Below are 22,799 nucleotides of genomic sequence, written 5' to 3' on the forward strand. Positions count from 1 at the left end.
AAATAAGGGTATCCAGGAACAGTTTTCAATGCAGATGAAAGTTTAATTCAAATCGAATAACTTAATAAATAAAATAAGTTAACCCACAATTGAAATATATCTAACACTGTTTTAATCTACTATTCTTAATAACAATAAATGAAATGTATCCACCTCAATTAAGTAAAACGAAAGTAAAATTTATTAAAGTAGTAACAAAATATGTACCTATATTTACATAAGAACTACAGTAAAATAATATTGTTAAAACAAATTTTAAAAAGTACAGCTTCTATATTACGATAATGCTAGATTGTTCTTTTTTTTTACAAAAAAAGGAACATTCATTCGAGTGCATCATTAGACAACGCTAGAGCTACAGCACTATTTTAAACTGCATAGTGACGGACGAAACAAAAAGCTGTACGGTGGGCGGGGTGCGTGTGCGCTTTTTGCTCGTGGCAAGGCAACCCGGCACGGTGCCGCACCGGGACCTATTCCTTATTGTATTTTATTCGATTCATAACGCTGTTTCCTTTCTAACGTCTCAGCGACAATTTATAAATTACTTTATAACTTTTTATAACAAACGTTTGTTAGGGCCTCGAGTAAAATGCCGATATGCTGCTAAAAAAGATTTTAACATCTAGTTTTGTTGATAGCAGTTTTGTTTTGCTTTGTGAACGTGTTTTGTAAATAACATTTTAAATAATATAATTTAATATTATATAAAATATATTTAACTTAACGTACATTATGACTATATTTGAATTAGTGTTTCGTTTATTTATTTTTAATTTCATTTATTATGTTACCGGAGCCGCTACTGAGATAAAGGTAATGTTTTTTATTATTATATTATAGTAAGATTATTATGTTTACAGCTTAAGTTTTCACAAATTTAAATAAAAGTTAAATCAGTTTTTAATCGATGGTGGAAAAAACCGTTAATTTTATATTGGCAAATTATTGTTGAAATTCATAATTGAACTTTTACTAAATTATCACGAAAAAATGTAAACTTTCCGTATATTTTATACAACTTTTATCCTTATTCCAATAGATATGTGAACAAAAAAACTTGAAATTAATGCATTTGCGTTGGTTCTATTACTTTATGTTGCAATTTTTTTACGATAGATTTAAAGTTGCCGTATCGTGTTTTTTTCATTTACGTAAACAAAATCTAATTACTTTTATCATCGTTCATCGCTTCTTATCCAAAATACCTTATTAAGACGAAATAAACTTTTTGCAAAAATGATCAATTTAAAATTTGTTAATTTTATACCAATTTTAGATTAAACAAGATTTTTAAAACATAGATTCTATATCAGTAAGCTTCACTTGGGAAACAGCGACTCCTCTTTCCTAATAGGCTACGCACCTAAGACTACCATCGTATTGAGAGATAATGGGTGATCATTTATCATCCAATTATCTAATCCAATGCCCCCCTCCGCTATTTTCGCTGTAAAATAAAACATTGATTTCGTTCGAAGCTCACATATGTTCACAAAACGACTAACCTGAACCTGAAACTATATGTTTTATGTGCAATATTTCTTTTATTTGTGATATATTAATAAAATTGGATTTTCTGTATGTAATATCGACAAAAGAAATTCTTCATATTTCACACTTGATGCTTTTTTTCTGTCAGCCTGCATGTCTATTTGCAAGGCCACGTTTGATCCGGGTATACTCCAGAACGGCTTGACCGATTTTGACAGAACTTTGACGGAAAGTTAGTTGATGCACAGGAATATTATAGACTTTTTTTAGTTTTACGCTGTCAAAGTCGAGGGGGACCGCTAGTATGTAACAAGATCCATAATTCTCAATGTAATCTTAATTTTTCAAAATCCTTAATATACTTAATCCATTATTATAACTGAAATTCACTAGAAATGGTCCTTTTGAAATGGGATAAAACGGCATCACCATTATATATCGACCAAAATACCTGGTAATAATTATACGACGTAATTATTATGTCATTAAAATGTCTTGTAGCATTTAGGGAATTGTTACTTTCGTGTCAGTTTTTGTCACATCCACCAAAATGTTTGGCAGCGAAAACTGGTTTACTGAAGAGGTAGCCCGCTGCGCAAGTTTGCGTGCATCCCAGCTACAGGATGATGATAAATTGTTTTTTTTTCAGCTATGCTTTGTTTTTTTTATTGATTTGTCAAACTACCCACTCCTCTTACTGTCTTTAATCGAATCTGATAGATTAATAATGTCAAAAGAATAGCCGGGAATTAATCGCCTACGTAACGAAGTCGGTTAACGGAAACAGCCGTTTAATCTCAAAACGTATAAAGAAAGTGACGAGAAGATGCACCTATAAATCAAAGCAAACAGGAAATATGTGCCCACACATATGAACTTTTTAAAAAAGAACACATCGATAGCTGTTCAAGGGAACAAAAAATACAATAATTTATTTACAATTCTCTTCTACGAGCATCCATAATGCATTCATCTTATATTAATGGTAGATAAATAACATATTACGTAACCATAGAAATAGATCACTACAAAAATAGATGAAATGCGTCCAAGAACATTAATGGCCATATTATTTAGATTTATGTTCATACGACACGTTTCGTCGCTCGACCATTTTTGTATTCCTTTTTAGGGAGTGTTTGGGAATAGAATATTTATTCAAACTTACCTACGCTTTAGGATAGAATTAATTGTAGATATTTAACGATACATAATATAAACATTAATTTTAAATTTATCAGTTTACATGTTTAGTAGATTTTTTTTTAAATAAATACTCATGTTTTCGAAGGTCTGGTGTTTGCCGTTTTTTTATTACTTCTCTCCATTTAACGTCCATTCTCTATAACGTCGCAAATTGCACGGTCTCTTAAACGATGTTATAAAGAGCTTACGTTATATACGTAAACATTATCGAAGTTACAATTTTTAATTAGCATCATCTATTTGGTTTACCCAATTCTAATTTTATAAGTGTTAACAATAAGGGAGAAACCAAATATTCCCGCAAATGGATAACCTTAATAAATAGCTAATTATGACAAAGAATACGTTCTTATTTTTAATACATACAAGGAAAAAGTATTGCTTTTAATCATTAGTTGATAAGAAATTATAAGAAACAGTACAAACATTGAATAAAATGTAATGAAAATAATTTGAATATTATGTGATAGCAGCGAAGCCTGTTGCTGCCAAACGAAAATTGGCACGAAGCAATCCCTTCACCGAGACATTGTCGCGGACTGAATTTTAAATACTTATTAATACGACCACATTTGTTTAAGGAAAAATAATAACTTTACAATATCCTCGAAGTCTATTGTTAAGTTCGATTGAATGGTCATTACAAAATAATATATTTATTGTAACAAATATGTTGTAATTATTGTGGTTTGTTATAGACTTATTACTGAATTATCGAAACATGTGTAGATCCAATAACATTTTGTTATTTCCCTCGTTCTCTTTTTTTAATGGGGTGACAGTTACTTGTATTACAGGTTCGCTTAATAAAGGGAGTTTACTATATTTTATGAATCTAGCAATAGATTAGTCATAGACTATGTTTCGATTGATGTCAACTGATAGGATCTTCATTTGACTTGTATTTTTATTACCGTTACCGATATGGTTACATTTCTGCATTTTGTTAGATAGCGTTAATGTTGCTAGCTCATTTTCTTTTATCTACTGAAAGTTTATCTTGTTAAGATGAAATCGAACGTTTTAAAATTGATCATGACTGCTTATTAAACGGTCGTTAAATGTAGTGTAGACACTATCCTTTATCTCTCCGTCATCATTTCCCCGTGGTTCTTCACAATCCTCTTATTGTTCTTTATTTTCTACCATAATGTTATTAAAATGTTCTCCAACAATTTGTCGATCACACCTAGTCATAGCTTTTCCTGCACCATAGCTTTTATTAAAACAGTTGTTAAAATTATAATTAGCAATTTCATTGGTGCTGGCGCCGGAGTTGATTTCTTGGGTTTTATTGAGTTATAAAACTAGTACTAAGAAATAGCTACCTAGTCTTTCACAATGTAGTACAATAGGCCATCAATTGAAATGTTCATACTTAAAATTATACTAAATGAGATTGTTTATAAAGCAAAGAAAACGAAAACCTTATTATATGTCCTAAATTTAAATATCTTTCATCTTTTAGTATTAATCTACTTTTGCAAGAAATTTAAAATGAAACGTTTTTCGACTAGCAACAACGTACGTTACATAGAAACACGTTTACACCACAACACCCTATCCTGATAATCGAGATTCGATGCCCGTTGTTTTTACATTTTAAACCCTAACATTCATTATAATTTATCGTGGCAGAACTGATCCGTATTTAGTTCTGAAACTATTACAGGCTGACGATAGGTTTATGTCTAACAACATACTTTTTAAGCAATACTAAAATGATCCATGTACATTTGGTTGTCACAAAGTGCCATCAAACCTGTACAGCTTTGAGCTGCCCGCATTGTCTCGCAACCGATAATCTGTACACAGTAGTCCCTAACGATAATATTTTTTTGTCGTAGAACAACCAAAACAGCGTGACATGTGCAACTCGATTCGCGTCCTGCGAAACGAACACGGGAAGCTCACAGCAGCCGGTGTGCGGGACTGACGGACGGAACTACCCAACCAAATGTCATCTGTTAAAAGCCCAATGCTCGGGCGAACCGATATCCGTCGCCCATAAGGGACCTTGTGTTGGTGAGTACTGTTCTTTGAGATTAAAACGTTTTATGCAATTTATATTTCTTATTTCATCAATATCTTCCTGCCTTTGTCCCTACGGTCAGTTCATGCTGTATGCACTACATGCTTAAAATATTTTAATTCACAAATTTATACAACTACTATAAAATAACAAGGAATAAGCCCTACATATATTCATTTCGTAGTTGCTAATATTATTGTTCGACAAAGTTAGAACAAATCAAAGGGAAGCGATCTAGAAAGTGCCCACTCGCATTTATTGATGGACAATAATTTTCAATTCATGTTCCGCAAAGCGTGTCCAATGTGTTGTGTATTTTACAAATTACTGTAAACATTTTTCTTTTGTTTGCTAGTGTAACCCGTGACTTCGTACGAGAGGAATTAAAAAAAAAACTTATTTGGTAACCAATGTGTCTTTCCAAACTATATTCTACACCCATGCTAAATTTCATCGAGATCCGTTGAGCCCAGATACCTTCTAACAAACATTCATCTATGTATAACATCATATTTATAATATTAGTAAGTTTATTAACTAACAAAATGTGCAGACTACCGGTGACATAACTAGCTAACCTTAAAAACAACCATCTCAATATGCTTATGTAGTTGTTTAGTTTTTATCTAGTGTGGTACAAACGTAATATCAAGTTGAACTGAATTTCTTGAATAACATTATTTGTCTTGTTCTTGACCTTGCTTGCATGTCTATGCTCTACGCTGAGGAATAGGAAGTTTTAACCCGGTTTATCTAATCAATGAATGGCGCTTTGTATTTTGTGTCACCACAACTAATGCACTGTGAACCACTTATGTTGTTTTTTATGTAAAAACAAAAGAAATAAGTAAAACATTCCAATAACAATGAAATAAATAATACACGTCAAATATGAAATCTTACTAATATTATAAATACGAATGTTTGTATGGATGGATGTTTTTTAGAATATATTTCTAGAACGGTATCATATATCTCGCTGAAATTTGGCATAGCCTGGATAAAAACATTGACTAAGTAATAAAGTTTTTTTTAATTGCGCTCGGTCAGATCCGCGGGCGACAGCTAGTAGAAACATAATGAATTATTTTGATTTAAATTCTAACAAAATTATTCGTGCAGCAAGAATTTTTTAATTGTAAAAATTAAGAAGAAAAATGCTATACAAATATACAAATTTTAATTACAAATTAATTATTGTAATTTAATGGATCAGTTTGTATAATTTAGCTATAATTTTATCTAATTTAATTTATTAGAGTACATCAAACTATCTTAATTAATAAATTCCATATTTATTATGTTGTTTACAAGTTTTTTTCAAACGAAATAACCTAACCGAGTACATTATCTATGAAAACCTTATTTGGTACGGATTGACATGTAAATAGAATTATTTTTTTTTAGAAAAAAAAAGTAGTAAATCTATGTGAAGTTTACTTTATAATTAGTATTACATGCGGCTCATAGATATTTATAGTGGCCTTATAAGACTTGGTCCTTATAAGGTGTCCAAAGACGAGTTACAGATGACGTCGACGATAATGTGCTTCGTTATCAGTAATTGTACTACAAATCAGTAGGCTCATCTGTTTTGCACCCTCTGGTCTCTTCAATTTTATCTAGTAAATCTAATAAATAATTAATTAATAAACTCGACTGACTGTACAACACTATGAAGGATACTACCAATCGTATGGTAGTGTTCAAAATCAGGAACCGCTGGTTTCTGAGACTGGACCAAAATTTCTGTATAAAACATATCATCCTTCTCACTATCTTAAGTTATCTTTTAATCTGGGATTACGGTCTCAGAAACTCAGAATAAGTCGTTTGCAAAAAACATTACCATCTACTCGATATGTTATCTATAATTGATTTATTTATACAATGTATTATTTATTTATAATTCATTACATTTATTAATAAGCGTGATATTAGTTATGAAATAAAATTATTACGCGTGTCTTGATAGTAAACGAGACAAGTTTTGCTTGGAAGCAAAAATGTGGTAAATTCGTTTTGCAACGAAGCTGCGAAGCAATTCATTACTATGTTATTAAAATGTATGAGACATGTATGTTTTAAAAATATAGGAATGGTCTATTCCATAAGTGCATTTTATAGCTAAAAATATATGAAGAACTAAATCCGTCACGTCTTCTAAACTTAAGCAAAAAAAGTTTTTTTGGGATTTCTTATTATGAGAAATAATAAAGATTATTTAGGATACTAGAAAATTATAGTAGATATTCTTTAATGTGTGTTATGTGTTTTGTATTATAACAGGGCAGTCAACTTGTCTGATAGTGCAACGGTACGCTTTGAGCGCTCAAGGTGGGCGCAGGGCTGCGTTTGTGCCCCGCTGTCGCGCCGACGGCACCTACGCGTCCGTACAGTGCGCGGCCGCCGGGGCAGCAGCAGGCTGCTGGTGCGTCACTCCTGACGGCAAGCCTCTACCCGATACGGCTGTCAGAAACGGCAGACCAGACTGCACGAGGACCGGTGAGTAATTTTGATGGGCCCTGCGATGCGTTCACTACACGTAATTCCTTCACTGATTTACTTTGCTGCGCGAGCTGACTTGTTTGCAAGATGCACACGATATCACTTGTATGTTAATTGCTTTAATTGAAAATGTAGTCCGCAGATGGAAACAAAACGACGCGACTGTGTACCTTATCTGATTACAATAAGGTTATTTTTAAAATCAACAGCCGCTTCGACAAACAATGTTTTCAGCGTGAGATATTTGCTAAGATTTCTATTTACATTAACATTGCATTTGTGTTATTAAGGATCTCGTCTGTTTTGAGGAAAATTACGTCTAATCTTTAATGTTCTATCCTCGATTTTCTTTGTACCTAATTTCAGTACAAAAATCATAAATAATTGCTAAACATTGTGTGAAATTGTATAGTATATAAGATTTTCTTATGAATTTTATTCAAAGTTAAGAATTTAGAAAAATAAAACGTAGAGCTCACCTGTGATATTGAACATGTGTTCCATTGAACGCGGTATTGTAAATAACGGTCTCGGGATAGTTGCACACAGTAAACATTGGAGCAGATGAAAGCTGTAGTTTACATTATACCGCTAGTGCTCTTGGAATAAACTATACCTACAGTAAGATTAATTTAATCTATTCGGAGATATCGTGACTAAGATTCAAAGGAAAAACATTAGAACATACAAAATACAAGAATCACATAATTAAATATGTATACTATTTTAATATCAGATAATTCGAAACGTCTCCAGTTTACGTTAAAATAAATATATAGAATCTATTTGTTATTGTTTCAAATACACTTGCGCGTTAGCCAAATGTCTGTGCAATGTTTTGTGGAAAAATACAGATTCTCAACTGTTTGTGATCTTAAACAGAGCTAGTTTGATGATTAATCTCTTATTATAAATTATTTGTTAATAACACTTATAAAGTCTACGTCTATATTTATTTATGTAGACGATGTAGCAGAATTTTATGATAATGATTAAATGCATTCCTTCTTCAATACGAAATTGATGAAACCTGTAAAAAATTGAGAAGCGTAGAAAAAAGGTTACTTATAATCTGATTCGTATTTATCCACCTGGATTTCTGCAATCTGTTTGTCCATCTTGTTTCAGTCTATTAAAATATCTTACAGCTTGCTTCGTTATTGCTGTCTGAGCGTGTTTATGCTTCGTCTTGACAGTAACTGATTACGACTGCATCTTTGTTAGTTGTAATAAATTACTTAAACCAACAAACTTAATACAAAATATATCACTTAAAGAAAAACATTATAAAGACAAATAATATTTTATGTGTATGGAGTGAGAATAATTTGACATTGATTCACTTAAAAAAATCTAATACTGTCCACTGTATAAATAAAGCAATTTATACGTTATAGGTAAAATTTTGTAGGGTTATTTTTATCGATTAAATGAATCATTTTTTAATTTCACTTTGGAAATGTTTGTCAGCAAGGTATATAGCGGTCAGGGGCTTACAAAGGCGGAAGACTCCAATCCCGACTTATTTACTAGACAGGTGCCTATTATCTTATTAAACGACATTGATGCAAACGGGAAGATGCGACGTATTGAGATGCTATATTATTGTCCTCATGGGTGACATGTCAGATTACAAAGAGACATAACATTGCATTCGTCTAAACATTACTACAGAACACGAGCACTACTCTTTAATGTAAACATTTTTGCATACAAAAATACACTCAAAGTATATCAGTTTTAGGGTAGCTTTCGGTTTAATCTTGGATAAGAACTCTCATTCTTCCGACTGCTTTTGTTTACATAAACCCTTATGACAACCTACATGCATCTGAAAAACTGAGTCAAAAAATATTTGAATGCGTCAACTGTTTGCATTTTAATAGCGACATAGTCATATTATGTCTGAAACAGGCCAGTAGATTCGGACAACTACAGGTTAGAATTCGAAGTTACACATTAAATAGATCAACTGTTTTTAATGTCACATGTTATCTAACGGCTTTATTGCCTTTGGTTTAAGGTCAAATTATCAAACATTTTTTATACCAACGACCATGCGAAACATTGTAGTTTTGTCGTGTATTCGTCTGTTACGAATTGGGCAATAATCACGGACGGAAACGAGAAGTAAGTCGAGCACGAGACGTTACAACGAAATGAGTCAACCTCAATGTTGTCTCGGGTTTCCACTACCGAAACTTCCAAACAAAAACTTCCGTTGTCTCATTTTTGTTATGGAGATTATGAGAGATGACTATATGCTTTCTACAAATGTTTCTACAATGGGAACTCGCGGATTGCCTGGTCATCACGATCTTATGAAGATTAATTCGAAAATTATTTTCACCGACATTAATTTGTTAGATACCTATACGTAGCAGTGACCCAAAGTGAGGCTTGGACTCAGACAAGAAAAAGTCAGCTAATTTAGAATACTGCAAAAATAGATAGATACTAAACATAGAAATCCGGTGTTCACTCGTATTAAAATGTAGTCTCTATTTGCAATACTCCGTTAGATTTTAATATCATTTAAAATTTACAACCTATCTTCAAATATGATAGCGCATTGGAATTATATAAAAAAAGTTATTGCAGTACTAAAATTTTAATTGGTCTTAGAACATCGCGTTAGTTTCGTCTCGCGCGCCTATCGAACAGGATGTACCGCATTCTAGAATTGTTGAATCACAACGGTCTGTATAAAAATGCCAGGAAACTTATTTAATGTCCAGCTATAAAGGAAAAGCTTCTGGATCAGTTGCAATCTATCTTCTGTCATCTCAGCCGTCGCTCGTTTGTGTGACGTGATCATCCATCCAGGATTGCCAGTATGCACCACCACACTCATAACTAAAATGTTCCTATTCACATGCGATTCTTCCCTCCTCCTAACATGCCCATACCACGCTAATAGGTTGCAGTGCATCTGCGCAGTGAACCTTTTTGGTTGCTTCGACATTACTTTGAATTTTTTTCAATACCTTGACACTGTAACTCATCGCAAAACGCGCCGGCCGGGTTCACTTATTCAAAGGAAAGATATCTTGGAAAGAAATCCGTTCATGTAGTTTTTCATATCAGACAGCTACACCTAGCGAGTTGAATTTATTTTATACTACGCAACGATGCTTATTTTTTTTACGTTTTAAAAATAAACTCAGGTAAAAACTGGAGTGACTCAATAATCTATCGAAACACGATTCGATTTTGCACTCATTCCTTAAGGGGAACATCGCTTAAGTGTGCCTATATAACATACTAGCATTTGCCGCGACTTCGTTCGCGCGGTATTTAAAAAAAAAAGGAAACGGGATAAAAACCGCCTTCTATCCATGTCCCCACTAATATTCAGCCAAATCGGGTCAGCCGTTCTTGAGATATAAATAAATAGTGTAACTTACACGACTTTCTCTTTTATACATATCTTTTTTACATAGATTTCTCTGAATAATTACTATTAATACATAAATAGTTTTTTAAGCTCTCGATGTTTACGAAAGATTAATCAAGTAAAGATTGTAAAACTAATGATCGTTTGAACAGAACAGTTATTTCTTAAAAAATATACCGAGACCTTGAAAACGAAATTTATATCAGTACAAAAAAAACACTTATTTGAATATAGCACGCAATTTGAAACGATCAAAGCCTTAAGACATAATCGGATTAAAATCGAATTAACGTTTCGAAGTGGCAGCTTTCCGTTTCTAAAGACAGAACGTTGTATTCTATATAAGGACAAAGATTATCTTCTTTTTGAGATTCGCAAACGACCGCAATTAACTGTCTGACACGCATAGCCGCTTAACGCGGCAAAGACTCCTTTAACATTACTACAATTAAATCGCTTTTAAGAATTCAATAAGAGTTACGTCATCATGCAACTAATCTATAAGAACAAAAATTGTGACAATTTTAGAAGACAATGTGACTTTCTGTATATCATATTATCTTATAATATTATAAATACGAGAGTTTTAATCGATGGATCTTTGGTTGAAGGTATCTCTTGAAAGGTTCGACAGATCGTGACGAAAAGCACATATGCAAAACATAGTCTGGAAGAACACGTAGACTACTTACTAAGTTTTTTTTTAATAATCCGCGGACCGAGTCTGGACGACAGCTAGTTAGTGTATGTGTCTTTTAAATTGGATTAATTAAAACATATTTTTTATAAAAGATGTACAATTAAAATCAATAAAATAAATTCTTGGAATCGTAATAACTGAATTAATTCATTACTGTCAAACGAAATATGCGTGTTGTAGCAAACGTTGGATGGTTTTTAATCATTTCAGTATTCATGCGCTTGGTAAATGCACAAATTATAATTACTAATCAGGTTTCACTTTTTAATAACGATACACGATATTATTAGAGAACTGTCGATCGTTTTATATCCATTTATATATTAAGTCCTATGTATAATAAATATTTCGATTATTTTTCCAAAGCGGACCGCGATGTATAGTGGTAGTTTCAATTCCGACATTTTTGATTACTAACATGCACATGCTACCTACACTTACGTTTGAAACTGATTAATTAACTAATTGAGAAAATTAATATGAAAAAAAGATTTGATCAATTGTGGCTAATTTTTTACAAAACTACTGAACTAATTTGAAGAATTCATGAATAGAAATGTCCAAAACGTTAGTTAAAACAATAACATATGTGGTCGTTATTAAAATAAATGAAATAAATAAAAAATATGTATTAAAAACTTTAAAATCGACAAAGGCTTATTAATGTTAATTTTATCGTCTACCATTGAAGTAAATGTTACTCGCTTTGAATTCCTAGAGGTTCGCTGGCTCTGAGTTGCATCCATAATAAATGTGTATAAGTAATAATGAAATCCATGCGCACCAAAGTGCAATATGAAATAACACCATAAACAATTGTTCTCGGAATGTTCGTCTCATGTTTTTTTATTGCCTATGACACTTTCGTATTCCATTGAAGTATAACATTCCTTAGCTTTGCGACTGTCTATTTTATAGTTACATATCGATTTAGTAATGATATAAATTCTTTAACAATATGAAGAAAAAACATCGGTCACATTTTTTATTATTGTAAATTATAATTGTTCATAAAGTTACTAAACGATAAAAGACATTTAATGATCCGAACCTAACTTATAAACTAAATAACAGATCCATAATTAACGGATTATCACAAGTACTCTAATATTTACAACCATTCAAAAACAATTCAATATTCGAATTAAATATAATGTATCTCATCATCTTATAAACGAGCAGAGTGATTTAACTTTGAACAAAATGAAATCTGTTCTCTCAATTCATGGTGTTAAAAAAAGACGTTAAAACCAGCTTAGATGGCGCGCTCGTGAATCGGTTTTAGAACGCATTCGTGTCCTATAGAGTGTCTGGTTGGCTTTCTCGGAAACAGCGGATCGTAAGAGTCAGACTGCTCGACGCCGGATCACAATGGTGTCCAGTTTTTTTGTCTATGTAACAACGCGAAGCGTACCCGCCGTGTCGAGAGGCGATAGAAAAAAAACACCCAGACACCATTTAATAGCGTTGTCAGGATAGTTCGCTGCACCTTTGATGTTTTATATTTAGCTTAGGTACCTGCTTGTGCCACATAATCATCTCGTTAAGGCAGAGTTACAGGTTACGCGGATCGGATGTTTTTCGGCAACGAAATTGGAACGCTCGCGTTTCGAAATCATTTTCGAATAGTTTTATGTTAACGATTATTTTCTTGTTAATTCTATGAAGTGATAAATAAATTAAGGTATTAAAATTTATATAATCACTAAGTATTGTTACATATCGCTAATCCTTCTTTCGGTCTGCGTTTGAATCGAAAGCTAATCACCGTTTCAATGTTAAATGTTCTTCAAACAAATTGTTTTTTTAATACTATGCAGACGGAATCGGGGGCGAGAGCTAATATAATGAAATCTCAGACCTTTATCTCTCAGGTTTGAAGTCGAATATAATTGGGATTAATCCATAACAAACCCAATACAGTAAAAATGCGTCTTCATTTAATGCAGTGTATCTCGTATTTATTAAACTGTAATTGGGTCAGTAAAAAACTGCAAGCGGTATCCTGGCCGGTTGGATTAAGCCGTTATTATTTTTTTTTTCATAAAAAGATATCAATTTGGTACGTTCGCTTAATTTCTACATATATTTTCTTTCTATTCTATATGTGTTACTATTAAATAATATATATTTTAATAACCTTACAATATCATATAATAGTTATTTTTTTAACGTGTCACCGGTCATCAGTAATTAAGTTAGGTTTTAATGTATCATAAAAGGTCACATCACTTTTAAGACCGGTTGCCCCCTCCTCTCTTGCATTCCCTCGTCCCTTGCGCCCTTCAGGAGGCAACACCATGCCCTTTTCGTCAAATTACACAATCACTAAGATGTTCTTATGACCAAATCTAATAATCGATCTTCAATCTTGTTGTTTATCCATCTTAAAAACGATCGCCTAACTAAGCGATAGTCGTGATGTATGCTTGTTGGTATTTAGCTTTTTAATATACAAATTTATGACCTTTTGACTAAAAGGTTCATATAATCACTACCAAGATTAGAATATATCTATAAAATTTAGTTATAACAGTTATCTGCAATGTATAAATTTGCATAAGTCAAAGCGCACAAAGTAATCAACATGAGCAATTGCTTTAATAAACAAACCGCAGAACATTGATGATGGATTAAGCAATTATCAAAAAAATTAAGAATGTCATAAAATACATATTACAATGTTATTATAGGTACAGGTCAAACATTTCCAAGTTCACCAAAAAGTTGTCATATGCATGGAACATAACACTAGCATACAGCTAAACCTAACACTATCCATATACACAAGTCTAATAACAAATGAGGAAAAGAAAATAAGTTGCAAGCCATTAAAATTAATGTGTTTATTCAAGCCTGTCTGGCCCTCGGCGAAGCAACTTTTAATTTGCATGTGGTGAACGAAAAAGTCACGTTGCCCGCCCTTCGCTAACGATTTATCAATTCCGATAATAATAAGCTGCGACTAAAGATTTATTGAGTGTCGTACCTTTGAGATATCTCGCTAAAACATTCCAGCTCGGGTTCCTAGATATGTGTTGATTTAAGTGGCCAGCTATCATAACCAACTGTCGCCCGCGACTGTGCCCGCGACACCGCTTACCACACTTATAAATAAACCATGGAAATAAATTGCTGTCTAAGTCAACACGCAAACATATTACCAAATAACTTCGATATAAACGTAACGTCAACTCCATAGATTAAGGAATTAAAAGAGATAATAAATTACAATTATCTCTTAAAACTAGGAAAATAAACTCATTTAACTTTTGACAAACTTCTTACTTACACATTTACGAAAATGAACCGTGAAATCTTTGCAATTCTTTTAATCTAATAAATTCCGTAACCAGACCTAAAAATATATTGTTAACCTTATATAAATAGGTACCTATTTAATTTTTTTTACAATTAACTTATTATGACCTTTACGAAGTTAAATCTAGCCGGTTCCTCTCAGCTCTGTCTACATTAGAAAATCTTATTGTTTAGTATATGAATAAATCGATGAAGTTCTAAGATTTTGCTGCAACGATTTGCTATCGCAGATTTGCATAGGTACAAAGTTCCGACCACAACCCTTAGGCGCAGGGGGCGGCTTATATTAATGTGTAAACAGATATCTAATTATAATTCACTAGCTTAATTGAAATCAAAATAATATATTCTTATATAGTTTCAAGTATCCATTTTATAAGACGTTAAATTTGATAGTTTCCCGTGCGATTTAGTAATAAGTTTTTTTCCCAGTCCTTTCTTATTCGTTGGTCACCTTAAGTTAAAACAATGTCCTTGATACATTTTAATATTCATTATTCTTTATTGACCTTCAGCGAATGATGTAAATGCATAAGCGCGCGCAAAAGCTTAAAAAGGTCCTTTATGTTTTATGTATAATACACAGTGCGTCGCTTTCCTGACAATTCCACAAACAGACCGGATTTTTTACGTCTTATTTTTCGCAGGTAAATCACACACGAGGCGGCGCTCGTCAGTTCGGGGTCAACGAAACAAAAGAAGTAAGTTACTACCTAACAAGAATATATTCGCGAACGCTATTTTACATATTAAAGGGAACTCGTGTTAAAACTTATTTTTCATATCTATTGTTGTCAAACAATATGTTGTCGAACGATGATTGTGCACTTCAATATCACTAAACATTGTTAAGATATCTATCTATTTGAAATATATTTAAGGAAGTTCGTTTTGTTAGCAAAAATATCTGTTTATGGAAATGATTCCTTTGTTGTGTATACGGTAGGTAAAAAGATTAAGATAGGTTTAGACTCGTGTTCACCTTTGCCATATAGATACCATCAGCTGACGTCTGTCTAAAACTTTGTGCTACAATGAGTACTAACATTCAGTTAAATAACTAATAATTGGTTTCTGAGACCAAAATTACAGATATAACAATTGTTTCAAACGGGAAATTTGGTATCAGAAGCCCACAGTAAGATGTAAATTTTTGCAAGCACGATTCAAATTATGCCAAAATATTTAAGGTAATATGATGCAATATTAGTGCACTGTTAGGTGTTAAAAAAGAATAATATAACAATAACATGTTCGGCTATTTATTAAATACGTTCATAGATTAATGAACAGGTACACTGTGCGACTTCCTGGAAGAAAACGCGTCCGCACTTCATAACTTGCAAAAAACCGTCAAGACAGTATGCAGCTCTCTTATTACATCAGACGTTTTTTATTTATGCAATTTATTATCTCGTCTGGGCTCCGATTGACAATTGCGTTTTTAGTTATTGACCGTTTGATTTATAGAGTTCAATTTACATTCCAACATTACGATAGTGCGTGTACATTGCCGCTGATAAGTTGTTGTCACAATTCTTATTTTAACGTCATTTTCCTCATTAATTTAAAAAGAACAAGTAACAAATGATTTCATTATTTGTTAAGGTTGCACCAGGATTGACCGCGTACAGTTTAATGGGAACTTGATAAAGATATTTAGTGGTGAATATGAGAGAGTCCGTGCGGAAACTGGAGGTGCATCGTTGGAGGCTAGAGCTGTCGCTGAATGGAAGTTTCGAGAACTCGACAGAGACAGGAGCGGAACTTTACAGAAGTCTGAATACAGAGGCTTACGACGACTAATTAAAAAGGTTTGTTCATTATTTACTCCTTATACAAGATATCGTGTCTTTTATGTCTACAGGGATATAGTGATTATTGTGGATCGGGATAGGAAGTAGGATTTTTACTAGTCATCTTCTGAGTATAAATTGTATTTGTAATCTATTAAAAAAATAACTATAGAAAACATTGGCTTCATATAAAATTGACTTATTGAAATTCGAATGCTCTATTAAAGTTTGGTCCTTGATACTAATTGATAAACTACATGTAAGAATTGATTAAATGTATTGCCTTTATGAAATTCTACTTGGGAATGTGTTTACGGTTTATTCTTTTTATGCATTCGGTTGTTGCTTTATTCCTATAGTATTCTACAATTAAACAATATTAAATTATGTAACATTATAACATTTAAGATTGTTACATTAAATTTTGTAACATTGTAGGTGGTGAAGCCGAAGCGTTGTGCACGTGCATGGGCGCGTGGTTGCGACGGGGATGGTGACGGTGAGATAGCTCGGGCAGAATGGGCCTCCTGTCTCCTCGCCAACCCAGACCCACCTGCACCGGATTGTGAGTACCACCATACTATCTGAATATTCAATAGAATTCATAAAATAATGATTCCTCAAAGTTTCTAAATAATCTGCAGTACACAGGTAGCGTGGGGCAGTCAGCTATTTGGTAAAAAAATATTGTTTTTACTCGTTTTCATTATAATTTGATCATGTGATTCCGTAGAGAGTTTAGCAACAAAAACATTGCTTTTTATTCATAAAGATAAAAACATTACACCCATTTATACTGGAATGTAAAGTATGACGAATCGGTGACTACAAGAGATAAGTAACTGCGTAATACTGGTTACTGCGGTTACCTACTTGCGGTTACTGTTAACTAAACTTCCATTTGGGAAGGCGGGTCATGATTATTGAGACAAATATAATAATAAATCTACAGGAAAACTATTGGTCTTATAAGTTTTTTGTTTTGTTATATATTACCTTTTTAGGGTTCCGTACCTAGAAAGGAAAAAAACGGAACTCTTTTTGGGTCACTTTGTAGTCCGTCCGTCTGTCTGTCAAGACCATTTTTATTTGGTTAATACAACTAGATGATTTCTTATAGTACCTTCATACGATTATTACTACGTTATTTTAGCCCAAGAATTGATGTGAAGATTGAGAAGAATTGAAAGATGGATCCAATTTATCTTTTGCTTTACAATAAAATAAAAAAATCTTTATAATTAAACAATCCCAATGTGTGCGCAAACATAATAATAATATATAGTCTCTCTCCGTTTCTTCATGTCGTTGAATGCAGACGACGACAGCGGGCCGGACCCTGAGGCGGATTACAACGAAGAGGAACCGCCACCAGATCCCAGCGCAGGTACACAAAACTTAGACTGTATGTCTATATGTGTGCTGGTACATCTAAAACACAATTTTCATCAACCTGCACTTTCCTCTTTTATATCTATCAACCATTTAATAATTCACGCCTTTCTTACAATAACTCGCACAAAATCCATTCATATCTTCTTCTTTCTTTTCAACTTTATAGCTATAAAATTCAAATTGATTACTTTCTTCTTTATGTAATCATTGTCTCTTATAATATGTCCAAACCACAGCTTGCTTTTCAATTGATATGTCGCTAGCCTATTGCATTTGCAGTTATTGCACATTTGAGTGACTAGGACTTAGTCAAACACGCTGGCCTATTGAGGGTTTTTAATTTTGATTTTTTCGTAAATAAGTGCAGGTTGTCATTATGTTTTTTCGTAAATTTTGTGAAATTAGCAACATTTCTTTTCTATAGTTCTACCTGGAATAATGAAAAATTCCTTCGCACCTGACGGATCCGATCCGGAGTCACGACGTGAAGACGAGGCCAACGATTGTCTCACCGATCGACAGGCAGTATTGGAAGAACAGGTTCGATTTATTAACTAAATTATTAACAATTTTTACTAATGTTATGTGTTCCTTATTATAAATATTGCCGATGCGAGGATTGAACACGCAATGCTTGATTTATTGTATTGCCGAGCGATTTTGCACAACTTGTTTTATATGTAATTTAATTAATTCAATGGTCTGTTAAAGAAATATTTGAACGATTTGCATTTAAATTACATTTTCTTTAAGTTTTCTTCAAAACTGAACAATGAAACTCTAAACATGTGTTGTTGTTGTAACTTGAAATTAAGATGCATTTTTTCGATTTAACACTAATTTAAAGTGCTTGGTAAATAACTTTTCGTGTTTAAATGTTACTTATATTATATTATAGTGTGGTTTAGTTGACTTTTAATTCAATTCAAAACGTCAATAATTAATATCGGTTTAAAAGAAAAATATAATTTTCTACGAGAGTTTTTAAAGCGTAGCGAGATGTTTTTTTAAATATTTGAAATATGTAATAACAGATAAAAAATTTAAAAATAGTTGTTCGTTATCAGTTACGCAACTATATATTATGTTTGAAATATATATTTTTATACTACATACAAGTACTCCAATTTTATTAAGATTTGTAAAAAAAATTCCTACGATTTTTGCCGCATTGACTTTTATTAATTAGGTAAAAATTGTAGAAAAATTATGTTTTTATATGATGATTTATTGAATAATATAAATAAATTAGATATAATTTGGTTTAGAAAAACGGCAGCGCAGTACTTTACGTGCCAGAATGTACTGGTGACGGTAGGTACGCTCGTGCTCAATGCTACCGCTCCACCGGGTACTGTTGGTGCGTGCATCAGGACACAGGGAAACCTATACCAGGCTCATCAGTTAAAGATCGAAAACCAGACTGCGATTCCGCTCCACAACATGCCAGCCCAATGAGAGGTAAATAATTTGCCGATAAAGAAGAATTACGATACAGGAATATGTTAAAGAACCGTGAAATTCATTTTTTTAAACATAACTAAAAATTGATTACTTTGATCAAACTTATTTAGTTTAAAATTACATAACTTGGTCATTCATTTTTATGTATTAACTAGCGGTCACCCGCGATTTAGTCTGTGCGTAATTACAATAAACTTAATTAGTAGCCTATTTGTTCTTGCACACTATGTTCTATATGTATGCCAAATTTCATCGAGATCCGTTAAACCGTTTTGGATATACGTTCAAACAAACATCCATCCATCTAAACATTCGCATTTATAATATTAGTAAAATATGCGTGTCTGATAGAGGAATTAGTTTCAAAGACATTAAGGTTATCTTGAACATTTTGATAGTCCTTTTGGTAATGTTTTCAGGATGTCCAGAACCGATGAAGTCTAATTTCCTACGAGATCTCATGAATTTCTTTATAACAAAAATGACTGCTACCAGCAACGGCACAGGACCTGGGTATGTATAACAGATTTCAACTTCCAAAGTTTTTAAAACGAAATGTTTAAAAATAAAATAAATTAAAATAAATCTTTTTTATTTATTTACACGGAAACACTCGTTTTTCCTAAATTTAAGTTTCTAATAAACATTAAATATATAATATAGTAAAGTCAGTTCACTTTGTAAGAAGTTTTTTTATAAAATTTCTTTGTGTTGTCTCATCTGTTTCAGTGAAATGGTTAAATGGGGTGCATCAAAAGAAGAGCAAGCAGCTACATGGACATTCGTGATGTTAGACAAGGACAAGAACAAAGCATTGGAAAGAAGAGAATGGAAAGCATTCCATCAACTTATATCCAATGTGGAACAGTTACGTAGATGTGGAAGGAAACTGCCGAGATATTGCGACGTAAACCACGACACGAAAATTAGTATTACAGAATGGATGGCCTGCTTGGAAGTACTACAAGCAACTCAAGGACATTCGAGTAAGAAAACACTATATTTATCATCATCAGCTCAGTATACGGCCCCACCGAGGGGCCCAGAGCCTACCCTAAGTTAAGGGTGATTAGGCCATAGTCAACCACGCTGGCCACTATAATTTATTTATTTAATAATTTAATAATAAAAAATACAGACGAATTGATAACCTCCTTTTTGAAGTCGGCTAAAAATCACAGCAGCAGGCCAACGCGTTATCTTAGAAGAGTAGACGCCCGGGACTCCGTCTGCGAGGAATTAAAAATTATTAGAATGTGTTTTCTCAGACTGACTCTACATCGATGCCAAATTTTAACGAGATCCATGCAACCGTTCTGGAGATACCATCTAACATCCATCTAAATATTCGTATTTACAATATTAGTAAGATATTTAATTCAACTTAATAAGTCTATGTATTTCATTTATCGAAAAGGCTCATCTGTTTTGGTAATTTACGAGCTTTTGATTGCACTAACGTTTACGATTGTGCTTATCACAAAAGGACAATGGACAATGTTCTTACAAAGTCACATAGTATTCAGATATCGTGACTCTTTAGTTCGTGCGAAAGCAAAGAACACAATTTTATTTGTAAAAATGCGCGGGGACGGTACTTGAGCCTCCAAGATATTTGAAAACAATTATATCATCAATATTTTCTTTTAAAGAAATGATAAATAACATGATAATTTATTTTTCAGCGGAAGCTACTAAAGTACCACCAAATCCAAGACGAAAAGGGCCAAATCCTCTGGAATCGATTCTCAAAGCGGAAGACTAAGTTCTCAGTAACATTGAACAGAAGTGTGGTGGCTATGATATACCAGTGTGTAATGGCTTTGTGTGTTAAGGAAGCTTAACTTGCCTCGCGGCTAACGCCCGGTTTCTGAAAAACTTTTCCATACTCCATTCAACTACTCTTCTTTTAGCTCTAAAACTTTTGATGATCCAAAAACTTCTTTCATTTTGATCTGTCTTTGGATTCGGTTTACGTCCTCTTTCTACCGAAGCTTTAGTCTCCTTCAACCTCGATGGGAATAATAATATTCAACTCGTCAATTGAATGACATAACAGATTAGAATCATATCAGTAAACCAAATTACAAGTATAGTCCGATAAATTTATCTGACCTGATTGAAATCTAAATCACAATCGTCAACAAAATGCTTATTATAGCTGTCTTGTCATCTGTACCATTTACTATGTTTATGCAAGTTTTACATATTTTCTGATGGAAATAATTACAATTTTTCAGTTGCTTGAAGTTGTAATTGTGTAACTTTGAAACTTTAGAAACCGGGCATAACTATCATCTGAGATCATTAAAATTAGATCAGTTATTTATTCAAATTACATGAATGTAGGATTCAGCTAGTCTTGCACTGTTTCATTTCTTTAAAAGTAGACAGAACAAATAAAGGCTATGGACATTTATATGTCGACAAAACTTTGTCATTCGAAATAAGTTGGCACATCGGGATAACAGAACACTTGTATCCGGCGTGCCAACTCAAACGGGATTGTATGTAAAGTATTGCTGTCATATCAAGTGTTTATTTAGATCTTAAAATGCAGTAAAAATGATTGTTACTAAAATATAAAACATTGATATTGAAATAAAAATATTGATAAATCAATTTAAATAAAGTACTTAGGTAAATAGTGAATAAGGGATAAGAACAAACTTTTTAATATTTATTTCTAATTTTTTTTTACTTTGAAAGCCAAGTTATATGCAACTATTCTATACACATATAATGTTTACAGTCGTAACGTACGTTTCCACATCAGAAACATGTATAAAAAGCTTTTTATTACTTTTGAAGATCTGTTGTGTCAAGGTCATTTCAATATCAATGTTTTATTAAAGATTAACATCCTATTTTTAAATTAATATGATCATTGACTTTATTATTTCGATGACATAGATTTTAATTTATAAAACAGTGTTTATAGGTAGCTATTATTTTGTAGTCGTTTTTTAAAATATAGTTCAATATCTCTTAATTATGTTGTGTGATTTTCTATAAGCATTTTTTTTAATTTTCTTTATGTATATGGATTTATTGTTGCCATGCTAAATAACAATCGGCTAAATATTTAAGAACTGCGCTACAATTTAAAAAGTATTAAATATTACATTTCTTGTAATAAACGTAAGAGTACTTGATTACATTATGTATGTACCGCTTATAAATTTTTCTAATATTAACAGATTATTTAGTCAGTATGAAATGTAAGGACTATGTGATATTTTTTTTTCATTATTATTAATAAATATTTAATAATTGAAAACATCAATAGTGTTTCATTTTAGGAAAAAAAATCATAAATTACTTTGTGCAATGATATCATCCGCCATTTTGTGACGGCAGCCATCTTGTATTTAATATTTTTAGGCATAAAATAAGGGAGAAAAGGTGTGTATTAAAAATCAATTTGTGTTATAGTGGAGATAAAATTACAACAATACAAGATTTATCTCATGCAAGTTAAATAAA

The 22,799-nt window shown here is 32.4% G+C and overlaps 1 protein-coding gene across 2 annotated transcripts; it reads left to right on the forward strand.

Moving 5' to 3' along the window:
* The first annotated feature begins 370 nt into the window (after window positions 1-370).
* magu (SPARC related modular calcium binding-like protein magu) lies at window positions 371-22,535 on the forward strand. 2 transcript variants are annotated; one of them, XM_013306890.1, is made up of 12 exons: window positions 371-816; window positions 4,548-4,725; window positions 7,022-7,237; window positions 15,306-15,359; window positions 16,267-16,472; window positions 16,893-17,019; window positions 17,740-17,841; window positions 18,274-18,389; window positions 19,118-19,310; window positions 19,733-19,826; window positions 20,043-20,299; window positions 20,999-22,535. In XM_013306890.1, the coding sequence occupies exons 1-12, from the start codon at window positions 736-738 to the stop codon at window positions 21,076-21,078; spliced, it is 1,704 nt and encodes a 567-aa protein (XP_013162344.1). In that variant the 5' UTR covers window positions 371-735; the 3' UTR covers window positions 21,079-22,535. The 2 variants fall into 2 exon arrangements, with proteins under 2 accessions (XP_013162344.1, XP_013162345.1); XM_013306891.1 differs by having other exon boundaries at window positions 17,773-17,841.
* Window positions 22,536-22,799: the final 264 nt, after the last annotated feature.

Source organism: Papilio xuthus, unplaced genomic scaffold (assembly GCF_000836235.2).
Source record: "Papilio xuthus unplaced genomic scaffold, Pxut_1.1 DF828177.1, whole genome shotgun sequence".
Lineage (NCBI taxonomy): Eukaryota > Metazoa > Arthropoda > Insecta > Lepidoptera > Papilionidae > Papilio > Papilio xuthus.

What these genes read in the sequence shown, in the direction of transcription:
- magu (XM_013306890.1), top strand. Translation starts at nt 736, where the DNA reads ATGACTATATTTGAATTAGTGTTTCGTTTATTTATTTTTAATTTCATT. An exon ending in GAGCCGCTACTGAGATAAAG is followed by an intron (nt 817 to 4,547) that starts GTAATGTTTTTT and finishes TTTTTGTCGTAG; the next exon opens with AACAACCAAAACAGCGTGAC. An exon ending in ACCAGACTGCACGAGGACCG is followed by an intron (nt 7,238 to 15,305) that starts GTGAGTAATTTT and finishes TATTTTTCGCAG; the next exon opens with GTAAATCACACACGAGGCGG.